At 28.5% G+C, this 25,689-nt stretch overlaps 1 protein-coding gene across 1 annotated transcript in view; it reads left to right on the top strand.

The window, feature by feature from the left end:
- The window catches only part of LOC111616643 (myb-like protein L), a gene marked incomplete at its 3' end in the record, with an annotated part of 52,396 nt that overhangs the window by 3,152 nt on the left and 23,555 nt on the right, over window positions 1-25,689 (top strand). Inside the window, exons 2-6 of the mRNA XM_023358031.1 lie at window positions 1,864-1,931; window positions 6,954-7,036; window positions 10,460-10,560; window positions 18,689-18,780; window positions 22,377-22,471. Of these exons, the coding sequence (XP_023213799.1) occupies window positions 1,864-1,931; window positions 6,954-7,036; window positions 10,460-10,560; window positions 18,689-18,780; window positions 22,377-22,471 (439 nt within the window). The remainder of the gene's footprint in view (window positions 1-1,863; window positions 1,932-6,953; window positions 7,037-10,459; window positions 10,561-18,688; window positions 18,781-22,376; window positions 22,472-25,689) is intronic.

Below are 25,689 nucleotides of genomic sequence, written 5' to 3'. Positions count from 1 at the left end.
AAATACAATAGAATAAATTCTGCATTTTACGAACATTGTACTATAAACAACTGTAATATAGATAAAGATAACGTAGAAATACTGCATAAAGAAAAATTAACATACAACAGGAAGTTCAAAGAAACCATAGAAATCATGAAAAGTAAAGACAGTATAAATAAAAACTTAAGTCTTAAAATAAACGAAAACTGGATTAATATATTATAAATAAATTTTATTTATTTATAATTTTTTACTGTGAAAAGCAATTTCTCCTAGAAATAATTTTTCCAAGACAGATTTTGCTAAAAATCAAACCACAAGGTGACGAACGTCATATGTGGCAACACTTGAGATACCAGTGCAAAAGAAAAAATAAAAAGGGGGTGGAAGGTAAAAAGGGGGCAGAAACATTAAAAATTTTTTACAGTTGTGTTGTATCAAAATATGCCTAAAAGAGAAGATTTTAACCTTTTAAGTTGTAATATATACTAGTTTATTTACAAAAGATTAAAGCAGATTTTACATGTTTTTAAATTATACAAAGTGTAACCAAAAGGTACATCTATATATTGTTTATGTACTCATTGTTTTATGTAAATTCTCCACTGTAATAAGTTAAAATATACAGTGGAACCTCGGTATACGACCTTAATCCGTTCCTGATGTTTGGACTTATACCGAATAGGACGTATACCAAACAAACCTTTCTCATAAGAAGTAATGTAAAAATGATTAATCCGTTCTCATGTAAAAAAAATGGCTGGCTTTAAACACCTTGCTATCCTGGCTAGTTCCTGGTTGATTCTTCGTAAGATCAGCATGTATCTTTTTAACTTTCTCGCAAATAATTGCTTCTGTTGCTACTAGTTTGCCTTATGTTTCGCACATTTCAAGTGATTTTTAATGTCAGTTCTGATACGCTGTCGCCAGCACACTGTTTTTCAGTTATCCAAAGCAAAAGCAATTTCTCACATGATCTAATATTCTTGATCTCTGTTTCGAAATTGATTTAACCCCTTTTGCAACGTTAGCAGATTTAATAATGTCTTTATTTTACACAATTGTCGATATCGTCGTTCCGGGAATACGGTATGCAGCAGTTAAATCTGGAACACGCATACCGCTTTCATATTTCTCAACAATCTCTTTTTTTCAGTTCCATTGTGATCCTAGTCAACTTTTTAGTTTTCTGTTGCTTTTCATTTGCCTTTATGCAATTCATCATTAATAGAACTAATTAAATTTTACTTACAAATTAAAATCAGAAGAAATTTAACAAAGTTATAAACTGTAGCACCGCGAACGTCTAGTCTGGCCTACTACACCGATAGTGCTACTTGTTCATAGATGGTGCGTATAATTGAATTAAATTAAGTCGTATACCGAACAAAAGTCGTATACCAAGCAAAATTTGTTTTGTCCAAACATTACATATTCCGAATTGGACGTATTCTAAAGCAGATGTATATCGAGGTACCACTGTATATTGTATTTTAGTTGACTGAAGAGGAGCAAAGCCCGAAACGAGTACATAACAATGTACCGTATCGACTCAACTAATAAAGGAATTTGATGGAAAATTTGCCATGTGCCTTTGGAATAAAACACAATACTAGTGTTTACTACGCCACAAAAATTTCAATCTTGTTAATTGACAATTAAACTATAATTAATAGATCTTAAATTTATGTATACAGTTCTTAATCCTTTAAGCTTGTTTTTATTTTGTTCATATGCATTACATATTTTTTTTTATCTTTAAAGAAATAAGAAAATTTTGATAAAATTTTACAATTTGTAAATTTTAATAATTTATATACAACATTTTTTAAAGCTTTATAATGAGTATTATAAAAAACTTATTTAAATTATTTCATTTAGACAAATCGAACAGCTTGGCAGTGTTTACAAAAATATCAAAAAGAAGTATCCAAAACTAATGCCAGTGGGTTAGTAATTAAAAATTTATTGTTTTAATATTATTTTTTGAAACTTGCAGAATTATTTTTTATATTTAATGTCCTGAATATGTAAGAAAATTCAAAAATTTATAAACTTTATAAAATAAATATTTGATGTAATATTTATGAAGTGAAAAACATTGCATAAATGTTGTATTAAATAACATACCTACATTAATATTGAATTGTAAAATATAAGCATCTATAAATATAAAATACAAATCATTTTATACTTAATAAATGGATTTAAACTATTAAGGATTTCTTGTCCAATAAAGTATAAATTTACAACAAAAATATTTTATAGATAATTTAATAAATATGTATTTTTAAAAGTAAGGAAAAAAGGGTCATACGATTTTTTTCTTTCAGCTTTAGTTTTCTGTTTTTATTCTTGTGTCTTACTCTTGCTGCATTTCTTTAGTTTTCAGTTATCTTTTTCCTTTATTTATTTTTTTAATTATTTATTATTATAATTTGTTTTATTTTATGCATGTTGAAGAATTTTATATGTATATTTATTTATTTTATTATGTCTGTTCAGTGATGATTGCATTTAAACTGTTAAATTGAAAATTTATTTATTTACTTATCATAACTGATTTATAACTATTGTAATATGCATACAAAATAATCAGAATTAAATTTTACCTAATCTAATGCTTTTGTATTATTCTAAAAACCTTGACTATAGGCTATCCTCATGTATAAGCTGCAAAACAAATGTTGTAAAGGATGGTTGACATTTTCATAGAGAAGCTGCTCTCGTATATAGGCTGCAACCTGTAGCCAAGGTATTAGATACAGTTTCAGAATAAAAACTAACAGGAAAGGAACATTAGGAATAACATTATTTATGCAAATCTCACTGTGCTATTGTATTAGAGTTGATTGTACACCATTTTGTTGGTCATTTTTGCCAATTTTTACAAATGCTTTAAAAATCATTTTTGGTATATTATTGCATTATTACTGGTATATTTTACTGCATTTTTCTTTATACAGAGTATCCATAAAGTCTGTGTGCAATTTAAAAAATGTATAACTTTATTAGTATTTGTGATAGGAAAAAATCTGTAAAAGTATTAGAAAGCTTAATGTACCTAGTTTTAAATAAAATTGGATAACAGATGGATTAGAAGAGGTGGACCATTTTCTTGGCTTCCACATTTGCCAGATTTGACTCCATTAGATTTTTTTTTTTATGACGACATGTGAAAACAGTAGTGTATGCAACCAAACCGCAATCATTAGAAAACTTGAAAGCTAAAATAACTAATGTGATTTCAGGCATTACTGTAAATCAATTGGAAAATGTTTTTAGAGAACTACAAAATCATATTACACTTTGTGTTACTAATGATGGTGGAATGGAAACTTAATAAAATACAATAGAACAATAAAAAAAATATAGATTTTCTTATTTCTAATACATTCTACATAATTTCTCTATCACAAATACTAATGAAGTTATAAATTTTTTAAATTGCACATGGACTTTATGGACACCCTGTATTGTAGTTAGTTTTAACCAATATTTTCCTTGTATGCAGGCCACACACAATAAATTTTTATGAATATAACCTTGAATTGGCTGCATGCTGTAATCAAAGTTTTAGTGTAAATTATTTACATTCAAATTTGATAGATTTATAAAAATGCTGGAGAATGAATTTATTCAGAAAGAAAAATTGAAAATTACTATAAGATAGGAAATAAAGACAATATTTATATTATGAATATAAATTTAAGTTGATGTGCAGAAACATTAGGAGAGAAAAGATGTTGAATGAAGCTTCTTATTAGTGTACAAATTTTTTCAAAAATCACAATGTAGCAGTATGAATGGTTGTCTTTTTACTCTGATTAATTAAGTCTTAACAATACAGTTGAGTTCCTATATTCACTGATTAGTGTTTTACGATAGTCTAATGAAACTTATTATACTAAGAATTTGGCTGCTTCTCGCTGCATTTATCCCAAATGATTGTGTAACATGCATACTTTCAGTCTCATAGTGAATGTTATACAAGTAGGAAGACCAGTAACTTTTGTATGTTATGTGTCTGGTGAAAATCCTGGTATATTTCTCTTATTTTCAACTTTGTAATAAAATTTTGATACATTGTTGTCAGAAACACGTGTCTATAATGTTACTTATTATTGTAAAACATGTTTAAATGTGTTTAAAAGATTTTAATTCTTTTCTATTAATTGTAAACGATTGTGTAAATGTTTAGGGAGACACGGAGAAAATCTAGGACTAATTGGGCAATACAAATTTTCATGAAATTTGAAAATTTTTGCAATGCTTGCCCTGTAAATGTAAAGCCTTTACTTAATTCTCAAATAATAATATTATTAAGATCAGTTTCTTACTTGTGAGATGATTTGTTTTATAAAAACAATTGTGTATCAATAGCACTGAAAAAATTTTGAAAATTGTAGGATATGCTATGAAACTGTGATTATGAAAAGCATTTGTAAAATGTCCAAATTTAAAGAAACAAATTTATATTTCTGGATGAGGATAAAAATTTCTTTCTGAGCCAAAAGTTTGCAATATTACAATTACCATTGGGGAAGAAATGATTAATAAGTGCTTAGAACAAGTCCAAACATTGAGTTGAGCATAATTTAATGCATAATTCAATGTTTAGACTTTATTATAATACTCATTATTTTTCACATTACATGTTGGATTACTGATATGAATATTATGAATTGTTTTTAATTTCCTTACAATAGACTATATTGATACCATAGTGTTTAAAAAGGTACAATTTTCCAAATATATCAAAGAATAGATTTGCATTTTGGAGACAAAAATAATAATAATTGATATTTATGAAATCACAATTACTATAATTCTTTGATTTAAATGTTTATAATAAGCAAATATATAAAATTTGAAAGCTTGCTGATAAATTTATAAGGGTAATGCTGTAATGAATTAAGTTACCCTCTACATACATTGTCCTATTATATATTTATATGAATTATTTAATTCTGAAAAAAAAATTGAATGATTCTGCAAGTATTTTGCTAATTAACAATTTTTTATTTCATTAAAGAAAATAATATTTATATTTAATTAATTAGAACTAAAGTAAACAGTAATTAACCTATCTCAAAAAATTAAAATTTTTAATATTCAGCATTTAATTTTTACTTTCTCAGCTGTTATATATAGTAAGAAAGTATGGCGATTGTCAAAAAATAGCCCCTGATTTTTACAGTTTTGGACTCGGGACCCTTGAATGCCAAGAAATGCAGAAAACGTTGGGAGTTTTTTGTATGTGTGTGAGCATGGGACACCCACTTTGAAGCTTAACTCCTGTACCTTTTGTCAAAGATTCTGAAATTTTGCAGGGAGATTTGTTTGTTGTGGTATTGGTACTATTCAATTTTATTGGTTAAAGATCGAGGGAGTGAGCAGATAGATGGGGGTTCATGTGTCATATTTTGAGTGGAGTCAGACTTAATGAGATTTTACATAATGAGCTTAATTTACTTAATGAGCATTTACAGTTTTTTATAAAACTCATCTTTACTCTCATAATTAAGCTTTTTGCCATTTTATAATTAATAATAATGAAGTTTTTAAAATAAAATTTTGTAACAGATGATGCCACATACAATTTTAATTATTGCTGGGAAAGTTACACAACTCATTGCTGGATTTTCTCACAAATATTTTCAGTTAATTTAATTAGCTATTATCAGATTTTAACTTCATAACTATTATATTTTGTAAAAAGCTGGCAAGGGTTATTGCTTAACTTTTCTGGCACTTGAACAGGGGGTTAGGAGACCAAAATGGAAGTCCAATAATTGTAAGTTATACTACAATAAAATTTAAGTAATAAATAAATCTTAAAAGGACTAATTTTATTCAATTATGATAAGTTTATATATTTAAAAAACACTTAATGATTTATTTTTTGATAACCTGTGTTATGAGATTTTATTTAAAAATAATTTTTATATTATTAATTATTATAAAAAGGCAAAAGGCTTAATTTTGAAGGTAGAGAAAAATTTCTAAGAAAACTGTAAATGCAAATAATGAGTAAGATTTTCCTTAAGTCTACCTATTTCCATCCCCTTATATTTACACAGTAGACTTGGTCACCAGGTTAGTATAACTCACTTAGGCAAAAGGAGATTTACAACAAACAGTTACCCATCCCTTCCCACTTGCTGGCTGTCATTGAAATTTTCCTAATAATAGCATGCTGGAGGCAGAAGGTGCTGTTGCTATTGTTGTTCTCTCAAAGAAAAAAACAACAAAAAAATAGAAATGATGGTGGACAATATAGATGAATTTATTACAAAAAAATACCGTGGAAGATACTTAAAAGGATTTTTCTGTTTAGGCATCTTGATTAATCTTTTAGTTTTATTGCTGTATTTATCAGATTCTTGATCCCAAATGGCACTTTTGTCCTTAATTAAATAGATAAACTTTTTAATGTCAAAAAAATTATTGGAAGTATTTATTGTGACTTGTCTCCCATCTTAACTGCACTGTAAAAGAATCTTTCTGAAATCTCGCAGTCTCTAGGAGATAGTAAGGGATAAGATACATTTGGTCTACAGCATCATTTCAGCAACAAGTCTCCTGTCTGAAATACAATACTTAACCATATATGTTTTTGGTCACTGGGAGATCAGTCTCTGGTGACCAAGTCTATCATCTGAAAGAGAATCTTTAAAATTTATAAACATCAAAGTCCTGAAATATAATGCAAAATAGATGCTGACACATACACATACAGAATCTTGTAAGTTTATTTCACATTTTTGGGCTCCTGGATTATCAAACTATTGAGAAATGCAAAAAGGAGGGATCAGATTTTGACCAACCACCATACTTATATTTCATATTAGCTGGAAAAGTAAAAATTCTGGAATACCAATTAAAAAAGCATCCAGTTTAGTTCTCAAAACTAATTAATTTTTTAAATTCTGTTATTAAAATATACATTATTTTTTCATATGTTATAGTCCATGGACAAAGGAAGAAGATGATCTTTTAGCAGAAGTTGTAGAAGCTTGTAGAGTTGGCAATTACGTTCCTTGGCATCAAGGTATATTTTTATAAATGATAATTTTATTTATTATATTGTAATACTTGAGTTTTTATTTGTTAACATTTGCATACATGTATATTTCCAATTTATAAGATTTTATTAAGAGTTTTAATGCATTTAAACTGTAAAATGGTTATAATTATCATATGTATTTCATATGATTTTAAACTTTGCAAAAATTTTCTTATTTTTTTCTTTCATTATCTTTTCATATAACAACTATATAGTTATGTACAGAATCATTAATAATTAAGTGTAATTATTTATTTTCTATAAATTTTTTCAAAAAATTATATAAAAAGGATATTTTTATTAAAATTTATTTATAAATTTAAAACTGATATAGTTTAGAAGAAAATGTTTTAACTTTTCTTAATTAACTAGAAACTTTTAAATTAAATAACTTGCTACTGTTTAATATGTGTAATATTTGCTTTTGTTTCTTATGAATTACTAATGTTGGAATAACAACTTTTTTTTATTTTCAAATTTGATATGATATTTTTTAATGTGCATTTTACGAAGGCTGGTCTAGATTTATAAAAAAAAAACAATTGTCAGGTATACTTGTACTCATCATCAGGGGCAGATCTAGATTTTTTGGGGCCTAGGATCTTATTGAAGTCCATTTACAATAAAACAAATAATAGTATTATTTGTTTTATTGTAAATTGTTGTTATTATATTACTAGCTGTTACCCATGGCTTTGCCCGTGTGGATTTTGCAATTTGACAGAAATAACCCTCCCTCAAAAAATCATCCAGTGACTCATCACATAAGCCACTATTTCTGCACGTACTTCTTTGGCCATCACTTGAGTGTCATATAAAACAAAGGATATTGCTCTAAAGAGGCAAGCTCCATAATGTATAATTGGAACGATGGTGTGGGGCATCATAACAGCATTTATATTCAGTATTTCAACAACCGTAGTAATTATTTAATTTATAACAATGTTATACAACACATACCCCTTATTGCTGAGAATCATTTTACTGCTTTAAAAGAGCATTTTCAATCTGATCAATTTTCTGGAATGTTTACAATTGTTCTATAATCAAACCAATATGCAATAACAAATTTGAATTTAAACCAGTTCGAACATTTGGTTAAAAAAGCGTAAAATATAAATATTGTATGTTTGAAAATTAATTACCACCAGAAACAAAAAATTGCATCTAAAATATTACAGTAGAAGCTGTTCTTCAGCTTAAGCCTTAATTTTCTCCCTCTCCCCCCTCGGAGGAATTTTGATATAAAAACACGCGTATTTGAATGCAATGTTGTATCAAAATTTCAAAGCAATCAATGAAGAACTTTCGGAGATTTAAGATTTTGAACAAACGAACATTTACATTTTTATTTATATAGATTAATATTAACTATTTTTTACTATACAATAAGTCCTCATTGTTAATGAAAAAGTATTAAAAATTTATGATAATTCAATTTTTGGAGGCCTAGGGCTTAAGCCCTATTAGTCCCTATGTAGATCCGCCCCTGCTCGTCACACATTTCAATGCCATTATTATATATATGTTAGGTCATATTGTAATGAGTACATCTTTTTATTCAATTCCCACAGGCTATCAAATAGACCAGTATAACACATACCTGGACATAGATCTGAAAGATGAACAAATGGTAGCATTTAAATTCTGAGGACAAATCCTCAACAAAAAATTTTCAGTGTTATTCGAGAAGCATTTAAGGAATATGCTTTATCACAGCCATGGATGTTTGACTGACATAAGAAATTTTGGGATGGACAGGAGGTAATTGATGATTGCGTGGGTTGTGCCAACAATGGAAATCAAGACTAATGTAGACCAAATTAACCTGTAATGAATTGTGATTTCATTAGTTTGAACTGACAGTGAAAAATGGAGAGTGCTTTGTAGAAGCATCTCAGTAACCACTGACTAAAAAAGAAAAATTGGAATGAAGTGCAGGCAAATTATGCATGTGGTTTTTTTTAGAAAAAAACAGCTTCAATTATGACCATTTGTGTTCCAAGAGATAAAACTGTTACTAGAGAGTATTATTCAGGGATCCTAAAGAATCCAATTGAAGAGGAAAATCATAAAGAAACACTCTGATTATGAGCAAAACCATTTCTGATCTGAACATTGAGCTAATGGCCCATCCTTCTTACTCTCCAGATCTCACATCTTGTGATTTTTTCCCCCTCTTTCCGAAGTAAAATCTCATGTGCAAGGGTGGGAATTCTGTAGTGATGAGAAAAACATGACAGGTATACTGAACAGTGTCAAAATGGGACTTCACACGGGTTTATGAAAATTGTATTTTATGATGGTATAAGTGCATTGACTTGGAGAAGAATATTTTAAAAATAACTAAAACAGTTTTTATTTATGGTCATTATATTGTCTGTTATATTGTCATGGAAGAACTGGCTGAGATTTTGCAGATGAGTGTTGGTTCAACATACTATATATCTGTGATGTGTTGAAATATAAAAAGCTATGCGCTAAACAGGTATCAGAGTAGTTGATACTGAAAATAAAGGAGCAATGATTTGAGTGTCTTCCAAATTCACATATTCTTTATGCTTTGTGCTGCTGTATTATCACATCTTTACATGCATGAAGTATATGTTAGCAACTGGAAATTTCATTTAAATAGAGAGATACAGAAAAAAATGATGCGTAAATGGCTTTGCATCTAGCTAAAAGATTTCTTTTCTGCTGGAATTCAGACATTATCCAAAATTTGGCTAACTTACATTGAATGCCAAAGGGTCTACCTGAAAAAGTAATCCCACATTTTCTGTCATATAAATTATAGCTACTTAGATAAAAGTTAATTAAGGTTACTTATTGAATCATTTTCATATAAGCATAATGTACAGAGAAAGTTTTTTTAAATATTACAAATGTTAATTAATTAATACAAGAACAACTGGACTGATAAAATAAAAAATTAATTTGAATGATAGTGTAATGCAACTATTATTACAAAATAGATTTAAAGAAATTGGATTTTGAGTAATATTTATTATTTATACTTTTAATAAAATTATAGAAGTTTGATTGTAATCTGTATTTTATCTTGTACATGAATGTTATTAAAAACTCCAACAAACATCTCAATGCAATAAAGAACAAAAATTTAATGATGAACTAATATACATGAAGGTTATTTTATTGTATTTAATAAATATCTAAAACATTCAGAAGGTAATGTTTATAGCTAAAAATTAAGCTAATCAAGTAGCTAATTTGTCTTAATTTAAAATATATGTCATATTAACACATTTCTATGTTATAGATATTTTTCAAATTACAAAATTTACAAAATTCATTCTTATTCAAAATTTTCAATGCAGTATTATATGAAAATATTTATACATTTTAATTTCATAATTATTTTATTATTATTATTATTGTTTTTTGCAGTTGCATATTATTTAGAGGGTAGAAGCAAATGTCAAATTCAAGAAAGATGGAAAAGAACAAAACTGGCAAGAAAAGGACAGTGGAGAATATTGGAAGATATGGTTTGTTTGATTTACAGAATTTATTTAGTCCTAAAATTAGTTTATTTATGATATTACACAATCATATTAAACAGTTAATAAAGTTTTTTTTAAATAGTTGTGTAAAAAAAATAGATATAACATTAAAATCCAGTAAAGCTTATGAAGTAAATTTAGTCATTGCTGTTTATTTGAAATTTTTATTTTTGATTCTTTCTGCCTTGAGGACATTAAGACAGTATTTTTTTTTTAGTAAACCCATCATGGGTTTGGCTAGACCCATAGCAGTGCTTGGATGGTGAGGAATGGGGTCCAACATATCTGGACAGCTGCCCCAAAAGATTTTTGGGATTTTTTGATCCATCCTGATTCAATTCAGGGGTCTCCCAGAGTGGTAGGCTGTCATCTTAACAACTTGGCCATCCAATAAAAATATTATAAAAATATTTCAATAAAAAATTGTCAAATTATGCTGGGTGCTTGACAATCAATCTGACATATGTTTATATTTCCTAAAAAAACAAAATTGTCATAAAAAGAAATGAGGAAAAAAGGAAATGAGGAATTTTTGGAAATTGAATTTGAAATTGAAAATGAGGAATTTTTGGAAATGAGAAATGAGGAAATTTTTCTTTTTTCCTGTCTGTTTTTATAACATTTTTTAATTTGTTAATTTTTAAATAACTTAAGTGATTCATAATAGAAATAACATAAACAATGATTTGGGAATGGTTGTTATTTATTTTTGAAAAAGATTTTTTATAATATTTTTTTGGATTTTAAAATATTTTCTCATTATATCACAATACAGAAAAAAAATTGAATAATTGCCTCTGTATTAAAATAAAAAATATGTTTGTTTTATACATTTTCAAAAATAAATCATCATACCAGATTGACTTTTATCGTTTCTTTAAACATTAATTTGAATAACCCAGCCACTCATCATTTATATATATATATTAATTAATATATATGATTTATATATACATGTGTGTATGTAATTTATACATAACTTCTTATGCTTATTTTTGTGTTGAGTAGTTACATGAACAATGATTTTATGTTGTTTAAATAATTTCTGGATTTTAAATTATAAACATAGAATTTTGTAAACATTAACATAAATTTTCAAAATTAATTGATAAGTTATAAAATTAATTGTACTTTATTAGGTGTGTAAAAAAACAAACCAATGATGCTGAAGCTGTGATGTTGATTTCAATATCAGTTTTTTAAAATACACTGGAACCTCGGTATACGTCTGCTTTAGAATACGTCCAATTCGGAATACGTCCTGTTTGGACGAAACAAATTTTGCTCAGTATACGACTTTTGTTCGGTATATGACTTAATTCAATTATAAGCGCCATCTATGAACAAGTAGCACTATCGGTGTACTAGACCAGATTAGATGTTCGTGGTGCCACGGTTTATAACTTTGTTAAATTTCTTCTGATTTTAATTTGTAACATTTTATTATTTTTATTAATCATGAATTGCAAAAAGGCAACAGAAAAATAAAAAAAATGACAATGGAACTGAAAAAAGAGATTGTTGAGAAATATGAAGGTGGCACGCGTGTTCGAGATTTAACTGTTGCATTCTGTATTCCGAGAACGACGATATCGATAATCGTGAAAAATAAAGACATTAGATCGTGTCGAGAAATTGCTTTTGCTTTGGATAACTGAAAAACAGTGTGCTGGTGACAGCGTATCGAAAGAAATTATTTGCGAGAAAGCTAAAGGGATACATGCTGATCTCATAAAAAATTAAGCAGGAACTAGCAAGGTGTTTAAAGCCAGCCATTTTTTTTACTTGAGAACGGATTAATCATTTTTACATTACTTCTTATGGAAAAGGTTGGTTTGGTATACGTCCTATTCGGTATAAGTCTAAACAGCAGGAACGGATTTAGGTCATATACCGAGGTTCTACTGTACATATTTTCTTTGCTCACATATCAAGTCAAAATGTCATTTTTATGGTATTAAAAGGATTTCTACTTTCAATTGAATTTGTTGTACAATATTTTCAAGTTTAAATGCATATTTTTAATGCAAAGTCTTGCCAAATACAGTAGAGAAAGGATTATCCGAAACAATTCAAGACTGAGGTTGTTTGGATAACTGATCATTTATGAAAAATTATATTAAACACAAAACTGTACTGTATGTATTTTGTATCACACATCTTACAAATACATACCTTACATAAAGTAGTACATTAAAGTTGTCCTACAGTTTAGGTTGGCAGGGTGGGGGAGAGTGCTGCAGCGCAACAGCACTAGTGGAAATTTGAATTTGCTGACTGGAAGGATTTCAGTTAACCGATGTTTTGGTTTATCGGTATTCAGATAATCGATGCTCTACTGTACTTGTAAAACAGGATTAATTGATCAGCACACCAAAAAACTTTGTTTTAACACTAGCAGGAGTTTCAACCTAGAGATAGGTCTTCTTCAAGTCTTTGATATTTTCTTTTTTAAAATGTGAAGGTGACAGTTACAATATTTTAAAATTTGAAATTATGGCAGAATTCAAATTTCTTTTCCATGTTCCTAGTATAAATATCAACAAATTCAAATTGATGTTATATAAATATTTACACATTTAAATTGATGTTGAATAAATTTACATAAATTTTATGTATAACCTATGTTTTCTTAATTAATGCAATCTATTTTTCCGAGTCCTATTGGACCATCATAAAATATTTGTCAAGTACTTGAAATATTTCCCTCTTCATTAAAATTGAGGCAATTGCCCATCAATCCTGTTTTGTAAATTTCCAGGGCTTCCAGAGCACTGGCCTGTTCAGCATGAATGGTCTGCCTGAAGAGACAAGCTTGCTCTAAATTTGCCTTCACTCTTGTTTTGGATGTATATATGAATTCCTGCCAATGTTAAAACAAGGTTTTTTTGGTATGTTGCTGCAAAGTACATTTCTTATGTAACCTTTATATTATGTAAAATGATAAAATGCTTTCTTTTGAAATAGAAATTGAATGGGCCTACTTAACTACCAAAAAGTGGACAATTCATATATCAATTGACACAATAATTAAATAAGCATTTTAAACCATTTGTTAGCACCTCTAAGGCAGGCCTGCTAGAAGGTTTTGTTAAAAGTATCAAGTTTCAAAGTTGAAAAGTACCAAAATATTTTGAGGCCCACCAGTGGCCAAGCAGTCTTCGTAACCTGAACACTGAGAGTTTGGTTGTGGGTTCGTACCTTGCTCGGACGGGCTGGCTACGTGGAGTTTTCTGGATTTTCTCCATGTTTTTAACGCGTAAATAGGGGCCAGTTTCCCTTAAAAAGACCACCTTGAAGGCATTTACCCTAGGCAGATTGCTCAAGTGTTGTGTTGCCATAACTTAACAAACAAACAAACCAAAATATTTTAAAAAGTACCACACTATTAAAAATGCAAATAAAAGTGCTAAGAAAACATTTATGTTAAAAAAATATTATTTACATTTTAGAATGATGCTTCCTGGTCATTTTCTTTCTTATTTAAGTCTTATTGCTTCATCATTCTAATTAAACTTTGAGATGGGTCCCATTTTTTGCAATTGGTTTCTTTGAATAAATTTTTAGAATATAAAAGTGCATTTATAGTGTCAGTTTTCAATATAGAAAAATTCTTCGCCTTTATACTATTTAATAGAGAGAATATTCTTTCGGCACAAGCTGAAGAATGAGGCAGTGAACATCAGTTTTGACAATAAAGGATATCTGTATTCATCTCCACATTTTTCTTTTGAAATTGCAAACCAGAAATATTCAGGCTCTGTTTCAGTAAACCAAGCTGTATCTTGTAGTGTAATTTCATTCCACTATGTTTAAAATTTCAAAATCTTCTTCTGGTATAATGTTAGAAAATTTCAGAGCAAAGGGAATAATTGAGTGAGATTTTCCTTTGTTGATATTTTCAGGGTCCATTGCTTCAAGCAGCTGTAGATTTGTGAACATGTGTTAGGAATCAGTTGAACATCTCTTTGATCAGTTTTGCATAAAAATTTAATGTTACAATTCAGAATTCATTAAGCTGCTTATCAGTTATTTTGGAGACATTTTCAATATAAATAGTTTCTACTTTGACTCCATGATAAATATGATTTAGACAAAGATAAACTGATGGATTACTAATATTGATCTTGATCAGATCCTGATTCTTGATTACTTCTTTCTTGACAAAGTAACCGAGGATAACTTTAACACTTCTTTCAATTGAATGCCTTAGTTTGTGTATTCTAAAGCTCTCAGCTCGAAATTAAATATTAAGGTTATTAACACTGGCAAAATGAATGCTAAAAAACATAGTACATCATATTAACTGGGTTCTGTAAATCTGATATTCTACTAACTGATTTAACATTACCTTCTAATGCTACTGAGGTAAAGTATAATGTAAGAGCTGCCCATTGATCCAATATTCTCTTCACTACTTTTTCAAGCGACAGCCATCTAGTACAACTAATGTGCAAATTTTTGCATGAATCTGTATTAGTAGACTTGAAACTCCTTATACTCAACCAAATTCTTTGGACTGTTTGAAAAATATGAATGAATACTTTGAGCTAATTCTTCTAAATGATTTGGTAAAAATAAACAAGCCTTTGATGCACAAATGCATTGAATGACATACACAACGTTGCACAAAAAGTGATGGGTTTTTTGTGTTAGCAATTGTGGAACACCATTTTTGCTGCCCATTATAATAATTGCATTATCACTTGCAAAACCAATGATATTTTCAAATGGTATTTCATATTTTTGAAAGAAAGAAGTTAGAGAATCAAAAATTCCTTCAGCATTGTAATCTGTTATCTCTAACAGAATTAAGTATTTATCTACTGTTTATTTTTAACATCACAGTCATAATATATAGCTAGCTAGCTAATATCTAGGAAATACATCAGTTGTTTCATCTAAAATTAATGAAAACCTTGTTCCCTTTAATTTTGTAATAATTTCATTTGTATAGTGTTTACCAATAACTGAACGAAACACATCAATGCTTTTTGTTTATGCACATTTAAGAGACTTAGCAACAGTAGAATCATGGCAAATATGGTAAGCAATTTAAAATTGCTATTGGTAGATTATGTTCTGCAACAAATGTACAAAGTTTTAGTTCTGCTGCTGCTACTTGATTTTTATGAGCAGATGAAGATGATCCAGCTTCCAAAAATTTGGTTACCTTCAAGCATTGTATAACACAATCAATATTCTTTTTATGCTTATCTGTCTTCATATGTCTTTCAATTTGTGTGACACTTCCAGCAATTTCTGTATTACAAACTTTACAAAACATTTAGTTCTCATGTTTTTTTTTCTGATGTCAGTCCATGAAACAAATCTTTCATCATGCAGCCATTCTCTTCTTGTTTTTTGTTCATAAACTGTAGTTAGTTTTAACTTTTTTACTTCAGCAGTTTTATTTTGTTCATCATCACTACATAAACACACCTCATCTCTTTTTTCACTCATGATAGTTGGGTTATTTATATAACAAAAATAAAAACTGCAATGACCTGCACAAATGGAACAAATTGTGATTCACGAAGTTTTGAAACATAAGTCCACAGCTGATCACTGATGACTCAGACTGGCTGAACTGCTGAATGAGATTATATCATTATGAAAATTGTGGCATTGCCAAATTTGTTTGTTAGAATTGTCAGATTTGGTTGTTACGATTAATTCTTGATATAGAAAATGTTGCGTTATTAATAAATGCCAATAATTAAATGATAGAGGATTAATTTAAAATTAAATATTTTTGTTAAAATAGTAACCAAATTATATTATAGTAGTACCAACAGTACCAAAACATCAATTTTTTGAGCAAAAGTACAGGGTGTAGCAGAAAGGACAGACATTTTTGAAATGGCTAGAACTCACCACCAGTTAGAGTGGCAGATTTGTGGCAGATAGCATGAAAGTAGTGAGGTCTTAGCATTGTCTTTTCAGTTGAAGGCATGGAGCTGTGGACATTAGAACACTGTGTGTTTGCATATGATTGAGGAAACAATTGTACACAAAGGGTTCAGTCATACACATCTGATGGGAATATGTTTCTGCATCCTTGAGTATGATGGAAACGTATTTCCATCAGATGTGTGTGGTTTCAACAGGATGGGGTGATGGCTCTCACAACTAGAACATCAATTGATGTTATTTGTTGTCTCTTTCCTGGTCGCCTCATTTCCACGTTTGGTGACATTCATTAGCAAGGTTACAGCTAAAGCGTTCAATGCAAAAATGTGTATGTCGGATGTTCAGTGCCGTTATCCTGTAAGCCTAGAAGTTTGACAATGGCATTTGGAACGTCAGTAGAATCATGCTCAACATTCCAAACATCATTGACAAACTTCTAGGCTTACAGGATAGCAACACTGAACATTTAACATATACGTTTTTGCGTTGAAAACATTGGCTGCAACCTCGCTATTGGCCTCCTTGTTCTCCTGACCTATCCATATGCAATTATTTCTTGTAGAGACACCTCAAGGCAAGTGTATATGAGCATAAGCTTGTTCTCTGCAAGAACTGAAGGAAGCTATTTGCGTGGACGTTGCCAAAATCACCTCCAGAAATGCATCACTGATAACAGACACCACATAGATGTTGTTTTCTACACTTGATTCTGTAAAATGCTATTTTAATACGAACTCACATCTTCCAACAAATATCTTTTGTAGTAACAATTACAGATGATGTGATTTTTTTTTTAAATGCTCGTCCTTTCTGCCCCACCCTGTACCCCTGTTCTAAGGGCCATTTCATACCTAAACCAAGTCAAAGATTCAACTGGCTTGTCATTGAAAACAAAGGAAATGTTTCAATTTGGTTTCACACATTCTGTGTGAAATCCAGTCCAATCCAGTTAAATCAAGATTGGCTGTGACTCAGCTGGTTGGGTGTTTAGATTAGTCTCGATCAGTCAATAGTAGGAAAATGTGTATTCTATGTTTTTTTAAAACAGGAATATGGAAGATTTAATATTAGTATGGAATGATGAAACAATCTATAATCCAAGCTATTCTGTTTCTGAATTTTTTTCAAATGTAATATTTCTTAATTTAAAAAATTAATGTGGGCTCATTCTTTTTGTCAAAAATTTTGTTTGGATTATCTAATAAATTCTAGAAAAAGTGACTGAATGACCCAAAATTGTGTTTTCTAGTATTTATAGGATGAATGCAAAATAGTTTTCTTTGTCACCTCTTTCTTCTTTGTAATCAACATATAATTATTCCTTGAATTAGTATCAGTACATCCATCTTCAACCAACTCTGGCCACAGACTGACTGACTAGGATGTTCAGCATGAAAGCATTTTTTTTTTTTTTTTTGAATTGAATTGAATCGAATTGATTGACTGATGTAATGTGAAATGGCCCTAATAGTTTTTTCATTTTACAATTAAATTATTTTACTCAAAAATCATATACTTATATATAAAGTATATTAAAGCATTAAATTAAAAGTTACAGGTTAAATAATAATCTCTTTACATAAAACATTACAGACAAGAGCATCCCATTCCATAAACCAATAGAATCATATTTTTTGATTCTAATTTTATTACAGCTAAAAGATAAAAGCAGTAAGAAATCAGCTGCTGCTCTAGGTTATCGAGGATCGAATTCAAACAAACAACTCCAGAAATTTTTCATGGGTTATCTTGGATACGTCAAATCACATCCCTCACCATCTAGCTGAGTCCATGATGGGTATGATTAAAAAGGATCTCTTAGTGCCAACTGGGAAAAAATTATAAAAAAAATTAATTATACTTCTTTCTTGCTGTATATTTTATAAAATAATTTTTTTAGTTTTTCTGACTTTTTTTTTTTCTTTCATTTTTAGTTTAATTTTGATTACTTCAAATTTATGTAAATAGTAAACATTTAACAACAATGCGATTAATTTCTCTTAACTTGATATAAAACATTTTGAACTTCATATAAACTAACTATAGTCATTTAACATCATTTAAGAATTAAATAACATTAAAATTTTATAGAATAAAAATTGATCATATGTTCAATTCAAAAAGTTTTTATTATTTAAGAAAATTTATAAATATTTGTTTTTATTTTTAATGTAAAATAATTTATAATTTTTATATATAGATTCTAATAACTGCAGTAAAAAAGCATGGAGAAGATTGGATTAAAGTAGCTCAGTATCTTCCGGGAAGAACAAATAATCAGTGTCGTGAGAGGTATTTCTAATACATATAAATTTTATCAAAAATTGCTTATTTGTCATATTATGACACTATTTATATATTTNTTTGTCTCATTTATCATGTCATTTGCGCTTCATAATTATTTCACTGTCCGGTATCAAAAATATTATTAATGTTATAAATAGTGATCAATTAAATGTATATTATTTATTTGGATGATATTAATATATATAGATAGAATAATTCTGTATATGTTATTTGTCAAAATAATGCTTTCTGTGAAATTAATCACTTTGATCATTGAATACGCTTGTCTGTATAATACAGTGAATTATTTGAATAATCTTATTATCTAATATATAATCGAGACGGGTTGATGATAATAATAATAATAATAAGCGCAGAGCCCAAACGGTTAGGAGTTGAAAGTTGAAATTTGGTACACAGATAGAGTATGTCATGAAAACGCACACTAAGAAGGGATTTTTCGAAATTCCTTCCGGGGGAGAGAGACAGGATTAAAATTTCTATATACATTATGGATACAAGCCCAAACGGTTAGGAGTTGAAAGTTGAAATTTGGTACACAGTTAGGGTACGTTAGGAGAACGCACACTAAAAAGTAATTTTTCGAAATTCCTCCCCACGGGGGAGAGGGACAAAATTAAGGCTTAACACTTCCATCAACAATGGAAGTGTCAAGTAACAATGGAAGTGCTAAATAACAATGGAAGTGTTAAGTAACAATGGAAGTTTTAAGTAACAATAAAAGTTTTAAGTAACAATGGAAGTGTCAACAATGGAATTGTTAAGAGAAAGCGACGTGCAATACGCAGATGCAGTTTTTTTTCGTTTTTGCGGGAAATCGAACATAATATTTAGACCCATCTAAAAATTCTCTAATTAATCTGGAAACAAGGGGACCCAATTCTTGCATTCTGTGATAACGGGTAAGGTTGACTGTAACGTAATAATCTTTATCTTAGTTATCGTTACTTTTGCCCGAGCAACGCCGGGCCCACCTGCTAGTTATTTATAAGCCTCTAAAATATCCGAAATCAATAATTGTTTGTAAAATTTAAAAATCGTCAACTTATCAATTTTTGCTAATGTGTGTATCAGATAAGAAATATCACTTTCGAAGTGTGTTAGATAGATGAACAGCGCGACTCTATTGTTTAAAGAAAAGTATGATGTACGGGAAAAATTTACTACTAATTTGAGGGAGAGAGCATATATTTGAAATTAAATCCATTAAAAATATAATTAAAAATTGCAGCCGGGCATTATGACAATGTCACAATAAATAATTGCTCGTCTCTAGGTTTAACTACAAACCAAGACATGTAGTTTTATGATGTATCGGGTTTCAGTGATGTTGTTTGTCTAGATTTAACTTATAAAAATGTAAATCGTGATTTAACATGTTTCTATGGGCTAACTCGCCCATAAATCTCGAATTACGTATTATTGCATCAGTTACTAATTTCAGTTCTTGTCCTGAAGTCCGATATGACGTGTTTTGTGTTCCTGTTACCGCTAAAGCTCGAAAGTCGTTAATGTGTACATTACCTAGCTAATCTGCAGATTAACTAGGGTGATCCATTAAAGTTGCGAAAATTGTTCCATTTCTCAAATTACCTAGATAATGAGCAGAGTGNTTTAGGTCTTTGGATAATTGAATATTATAATTATTTTTTTAAACTGTCTTAAATATATGCTATAACTCTTAAATTTAAAACTATATAAGCAAAGACATATAGATAATGATCTCAAACCTTTAAAAAAAAAGTTATAACTTAAAAATATAATACATAAAAACTTGTGTAAACTGGATCACAGAGTATCAAATTATTTTCATTTTTGCAGTTTTACATTTTGAACAGGTTTTACTTTTTTATATCTTTAAAATGTGCTAGACAAATGACATGTAGTTATGTTTGTTTTTTTTCTGTAATAAAATCACTTTTACTTACATAAAAAAAGTTCTAGGCTTAATCCAAATTAATCCAAAGTGATTCCAATTAGAGATTGAAGTATTTGAATGCAAGAATTTAGAACTGTTTGATTGCAAAAAAATTCTCATTGTTTCTAAGAATTTATGTTAAGTATTCAAATACTGTTTAAATGCAATTCCTATAAGGAATTTTGCTCTCAATCAGAAATTCTAATTTCATTCAAATATTAATATATATGTTACAGTCAAAACCCGTTTTTAGTTAGAACGCGTTTTAACTAGTTGAAANAAGCATGGAGAAGATTGGATTAAAGTAGCTCAGTATCTTCCGGGAAGAACAAATAATCAGTGTCGTGAGAGGTATTTCTAATACATATAAATTTTATCAAAAATTGCTTATTTGTCATATTATGACACTATTTATATATTTGACTACTATAATTTTTCTAATTCTCTATTTTTACAAAAAAAGGCTATTGCCACTGTAAATTTAACACTTAAAATTAATTAGTTTTTTGAATAATATAGTGCTCTTCAATCTTAGTTTTATCATTTATAAGACGCATAAATTATTGCTATAAGGAAATGTCATGATTATCTTATATGTTTTGAAAAATTTTAATGTGTTCAAAGTAGTAAGTTATTCTTTACCTTAAAAGTGGTATAGAAACTTCTCAACTTTTTAGACCATACACTTTTCCATATGTACCATACATCATATTCTTACTTACTGTACTTTGATACTCCTACATCACTTTTACATACACTTTCATTCATTTTCAGCTGATTAAAAAAAATTCATAGTATTAAACAGTTGTGCTTTCTGCCAGTTTTGATTTTGGATGAAAATCATTTGTAAAAATTTTCATTATTTGTTTTTTGTTTAATTTATGATTTTAACATAAATAATAGTTTATACTCTATAACATCTATGAAATTTTATGATTTTAGCTTTAATATTAAATATGACATTTTGAATTATGTTCTTAGTTCTAACAAAAAGGAGGGCTCATAAACTTGCAATGTTTTTGATTCAAATTTGGTTCAATAGATTAGCATTAAATACATTTCTTATATTCTTTTTTAAAGCATTTTACAAATATCTTTTTAATAAATCCAAAAGAAGAGAAAATGATGAATATTATGAACTAATAAAAAAACATTAGGGAAGATAAAGTTGTCTACAATATCAAAAATACAGTTTAAGTATTTACTCAAATTTTGTTTGGGTAATTTTTAATCAAAATTGCAATTAATGATTAAAGTATTAATATAAAGAGTTTTAATGCTTTCTGTGATATATAAAACATATCTAAACTTTTGTAAGATTTAAAGCATAAGAATTAAAGTATGTCATGAGTGATGTACAAAGTGCTGTGCCCTAAATGCTTTTCTATTCTCATGAAATATGAATTATTGGGCTGACATTTTCAAATTACAGACCTGTAGATTCTCACTGTTGTCCATCTGTCCATCCTTATTTCATTAATTTTGAGAATGGAGTTAGATGGATGAAAATCAAGACCATATACGGAAAGTGAAGACCCAATTAAAATATAATTAAAAATTGCAGCCGGGCATTATGACAATGTTACAATAAATAATTAAGATTTATTTATTTATTGGATTTTGATAATATTTTGAAGATTTATCTATTATTTATTTTATTTAGATATAAAAATTCTTTGAAAGAAAATTTGATGTTAGGCTCCTGGACAGCTGATGAAGATAAAAAGCTCATGAAAGTGGTTAATGAAATTGGTGAAGGTCAGTTTTAAAAAACAAATTACATATTATATATAATAATTTGGAATTAGAATTGTTTATAAAAATAGTTCTTTAATATATTGCTGATAAATATTTTTATAAACTTTTCATGAATATATTTAGGTCTTTGGATAATTGAATATTATAATTATTTTTTTAAACTGTCTTAAATATATGCTATAACTCTTAAATTTAAAACTATATAAGCAAAGACATATAGATAATGATCTCAAACCTTTAAAAAAAAAGTTATAACTTAAAAATATAATACATAAAAACTTGTGTAAACTGGATCACAGAGTATCAAATTATTTTCATTTTTGCAGTTTTACATTTTGAACAGGTTTTACTTTTTTATATCTTTAAAATGTGCTAGACAAATGACATGTAGTTATGTTTGTTTTTTTTCTGTAATAAAATCACTTTTACTTACATAAAAAAAGTTCTAGGCTTAATCCAAATTAATCCAAAGTGATTCCAATTAGAGATTGAAGTATTTGAATGCAAGAATTTAGAACTGTTTGATTGCAAAAAAATTCTCATTGTTTCTAAGAATTTATGTTAAGTATTCAAATACTGTTTAAATGCAATTCCTATAAGGAATTTTGCTCTCAATCAGAAATTCTAATTTCATTCAAATATTAATATATATGTTACAGTCAAAACCCGTTTTTAGTTAGAACGCGTTTTAACTAGTTGAAACTAGTTTATACTGAATGTCTTTGTTAAAACCCGTTTCGTCTAGTTAAAACTAGTTTTAACTCAAATTCATTTTTGAAACCCGTTTTGTCTAGTTAAAACTAGTTTTAACTCAAATTCATTTTTGACTAGCAGTAAATTCTAGTTTTAACTAGACAAAACGGGTTTTAACAAAGACATTCAGTATAAACTAGTTTCAACTAGACAAAACGGGTTTTAACAAAGACATTCAGTATAAACTAGTTTCAACTAGACAAAACGGGTTTTAACAAAGACATTCAGTATAAACTAGTTTCAACTAGACAAAACGGGTTTTAACAAAGACATTCAGTATAAACTAGTTTCAACTAGACAAAACGGGTTTTAACAAAGACATTCAGTATAAACTAGTTTCAACTAGACAAAACGGGTTTTAACAAAGACATTCAGTATAAACTAGTTTCAACTAGACAAAACGGGTTTTAACAAAGACATTCAGTATAAACTAGTTTCAACTAGACAAAACGGGTTTTAACAAAGACATTCAGTATAAACTAGTTTCAACTAGACAAAACGGGTTTTAACAAAGACATTCAGTATAAACTAGTTTCAACTAGACAAAACGGGTTTTAACAAAGACATTCAGTATAAACTAGTTTCAACTAGACAAAACGGGTTTTAACAAAGACATTCAGTATAAACTAGTTTCAACTAGACAAAACGGGTTTTAACAAAGACATTCAGTATAAACTAGTTTCAACTAGACAAAACGGGTTTTAACAAAGACATTCAGTATAAACTAGTTTCAACTAGACAAAACGGGTTTTAACAAAGACATTCAGTATAAACTAGTTTCAACTAGACAAAACGGGTTTTAACAAAGACATTCAGTATAAACTAGTTTCAACTAGACAAAACGGGTTTTAACAAAGACATTCAGTATAAACTAGTTTCAACTAGACAAAACGGGTTTTAACAAAGACATTCAGTATAAACTAGTTTCAACTAGACAAAACGGGTTTTAACAAAGACATTCAGTATAAACTAGTTTCAACTAGACAAAACGGGTTTTAACAAAGACATTCAGTATAAACTAGTTTCAACTAGACAAAACGGGTTTTAACAAAGACATTCAGTATAAACTAGTTTCAACTAGACAAAACGGGTTTTAACAAAGACATTCAGTATAAACTAGTTTCAACTAGACAAAACGGGTTTTAACAAAGACATTCAGTATAAACTAGTTTCAACTAGACAAAACGGGTTTTAACAAAGACATTCAGTATAAACTAGTTTCAACTAGACAAAACGGGTTTTAACAAAGACATTCAGTATAAACTAGTTTCAACTAGACAAAACGGGTTTTAACAAAGACATTCAGTATAAACTAGTTTCAACTAGTTAAAACGCGTTCTAACTAAAAACGGGTTTTGACTGTAACATATATATATTTTAATAATAACAGTTTATTGATTTAGCAAATTGCTAATTTCATTCAAATATAAACATTCAAGAACCTGATTTTTAGTTTAATGCCAAAAGATTGGCAGATTACATCAGGCTATAATAAAACATAATCTGGCAATAATTTGGCATTAATTCTAAGTGCATTTTAGTAATACAGAGAGAGACTGGTTCTTTGATCTTCTTGAGGAATTTTAATGTCTTAATTAATAATTCACTTCAATCTCTGTAATCATCAATATGTTAAACAACAGGTTTTTGAATTTTTTTATTAGTCTGTCACTAACTGCTTTGTGCAAGGGACACAGATAGCTGTCACTTTATTCTCATTGTTTTCATTAATTTCATTTGTTGCTTGTTCTCTAGAATTCCATTCTTAGAAACTCATTTGAATCTTGAAAGTTCTTGATTCTTAAAAAGTATTTAATTTTGCTCCCGATTAATTCAAATGAAGACTAATATTAGCAATGATCATCTCTCTAGGCACCTTGTCAGAGAAACAAAAGTTCTATGAGACGGTTTGAAATTGTTCTTGGAATATAGTTTATTATGTTCTGTGGTGATTGTTATACATGGAGGTAATTTTATTTGTTTGACTATGAATGGAATTTTAATTTTTCAGTTTATTTAGGTTAAGTTACTTGTTTGTGCCCAAGAATCTCTTCTGTTTCAGTGTTGAACAAATTTCTTTCCAGTTTATAATAAGATTTAACATAAAAAAATTGTTCCTTTCCAAAGAATTTTTTCCATTTTATTCAGCTTCCATTTTAGACAGGTAATTACTTAGAAAATTTCATTATAATTACTTACTGATGTAAGTGATTGCAGATGGGAAAAATTTATTGGGCAATAATTGCAATTTTTGTTGTCAGAGAACTAGATATACAAGGTATGATCAAAAACAAACCAGAAATGTTCTGTAAATATTTTAATATTCAACTAATTTAAATCTGTCCACCATCCTTTTTAAAGTAGTCTGTTCACCTGAAATCCATTACTTCTGCCAAACCTCATTGTTTCAAAAATTCCAAAGTATCTTTGTGATTTGGACTGGATTTTCTTGATTGTTTCAAAAT

This window comes from Centruroides sculpturatus, unplaced genomic scaffold (genome assembly GCF_000671375.1).
Source record: "Centruroides sculpturatus isolate CEXI.00-Female unplaced genomic scaffold, Cexi_2.0 scaffold1879, whole genome shotgun sequence".
Lineage (NCBI taxonomy): Eukaryota > Metazoa > Arthropoda > Arachnida > Scorpiones > Buthidae > Centruroides > Centruroides sculpturatus.
This window is presented reverse-complemented; position numbering and strand designations above follow the sequence as displayed.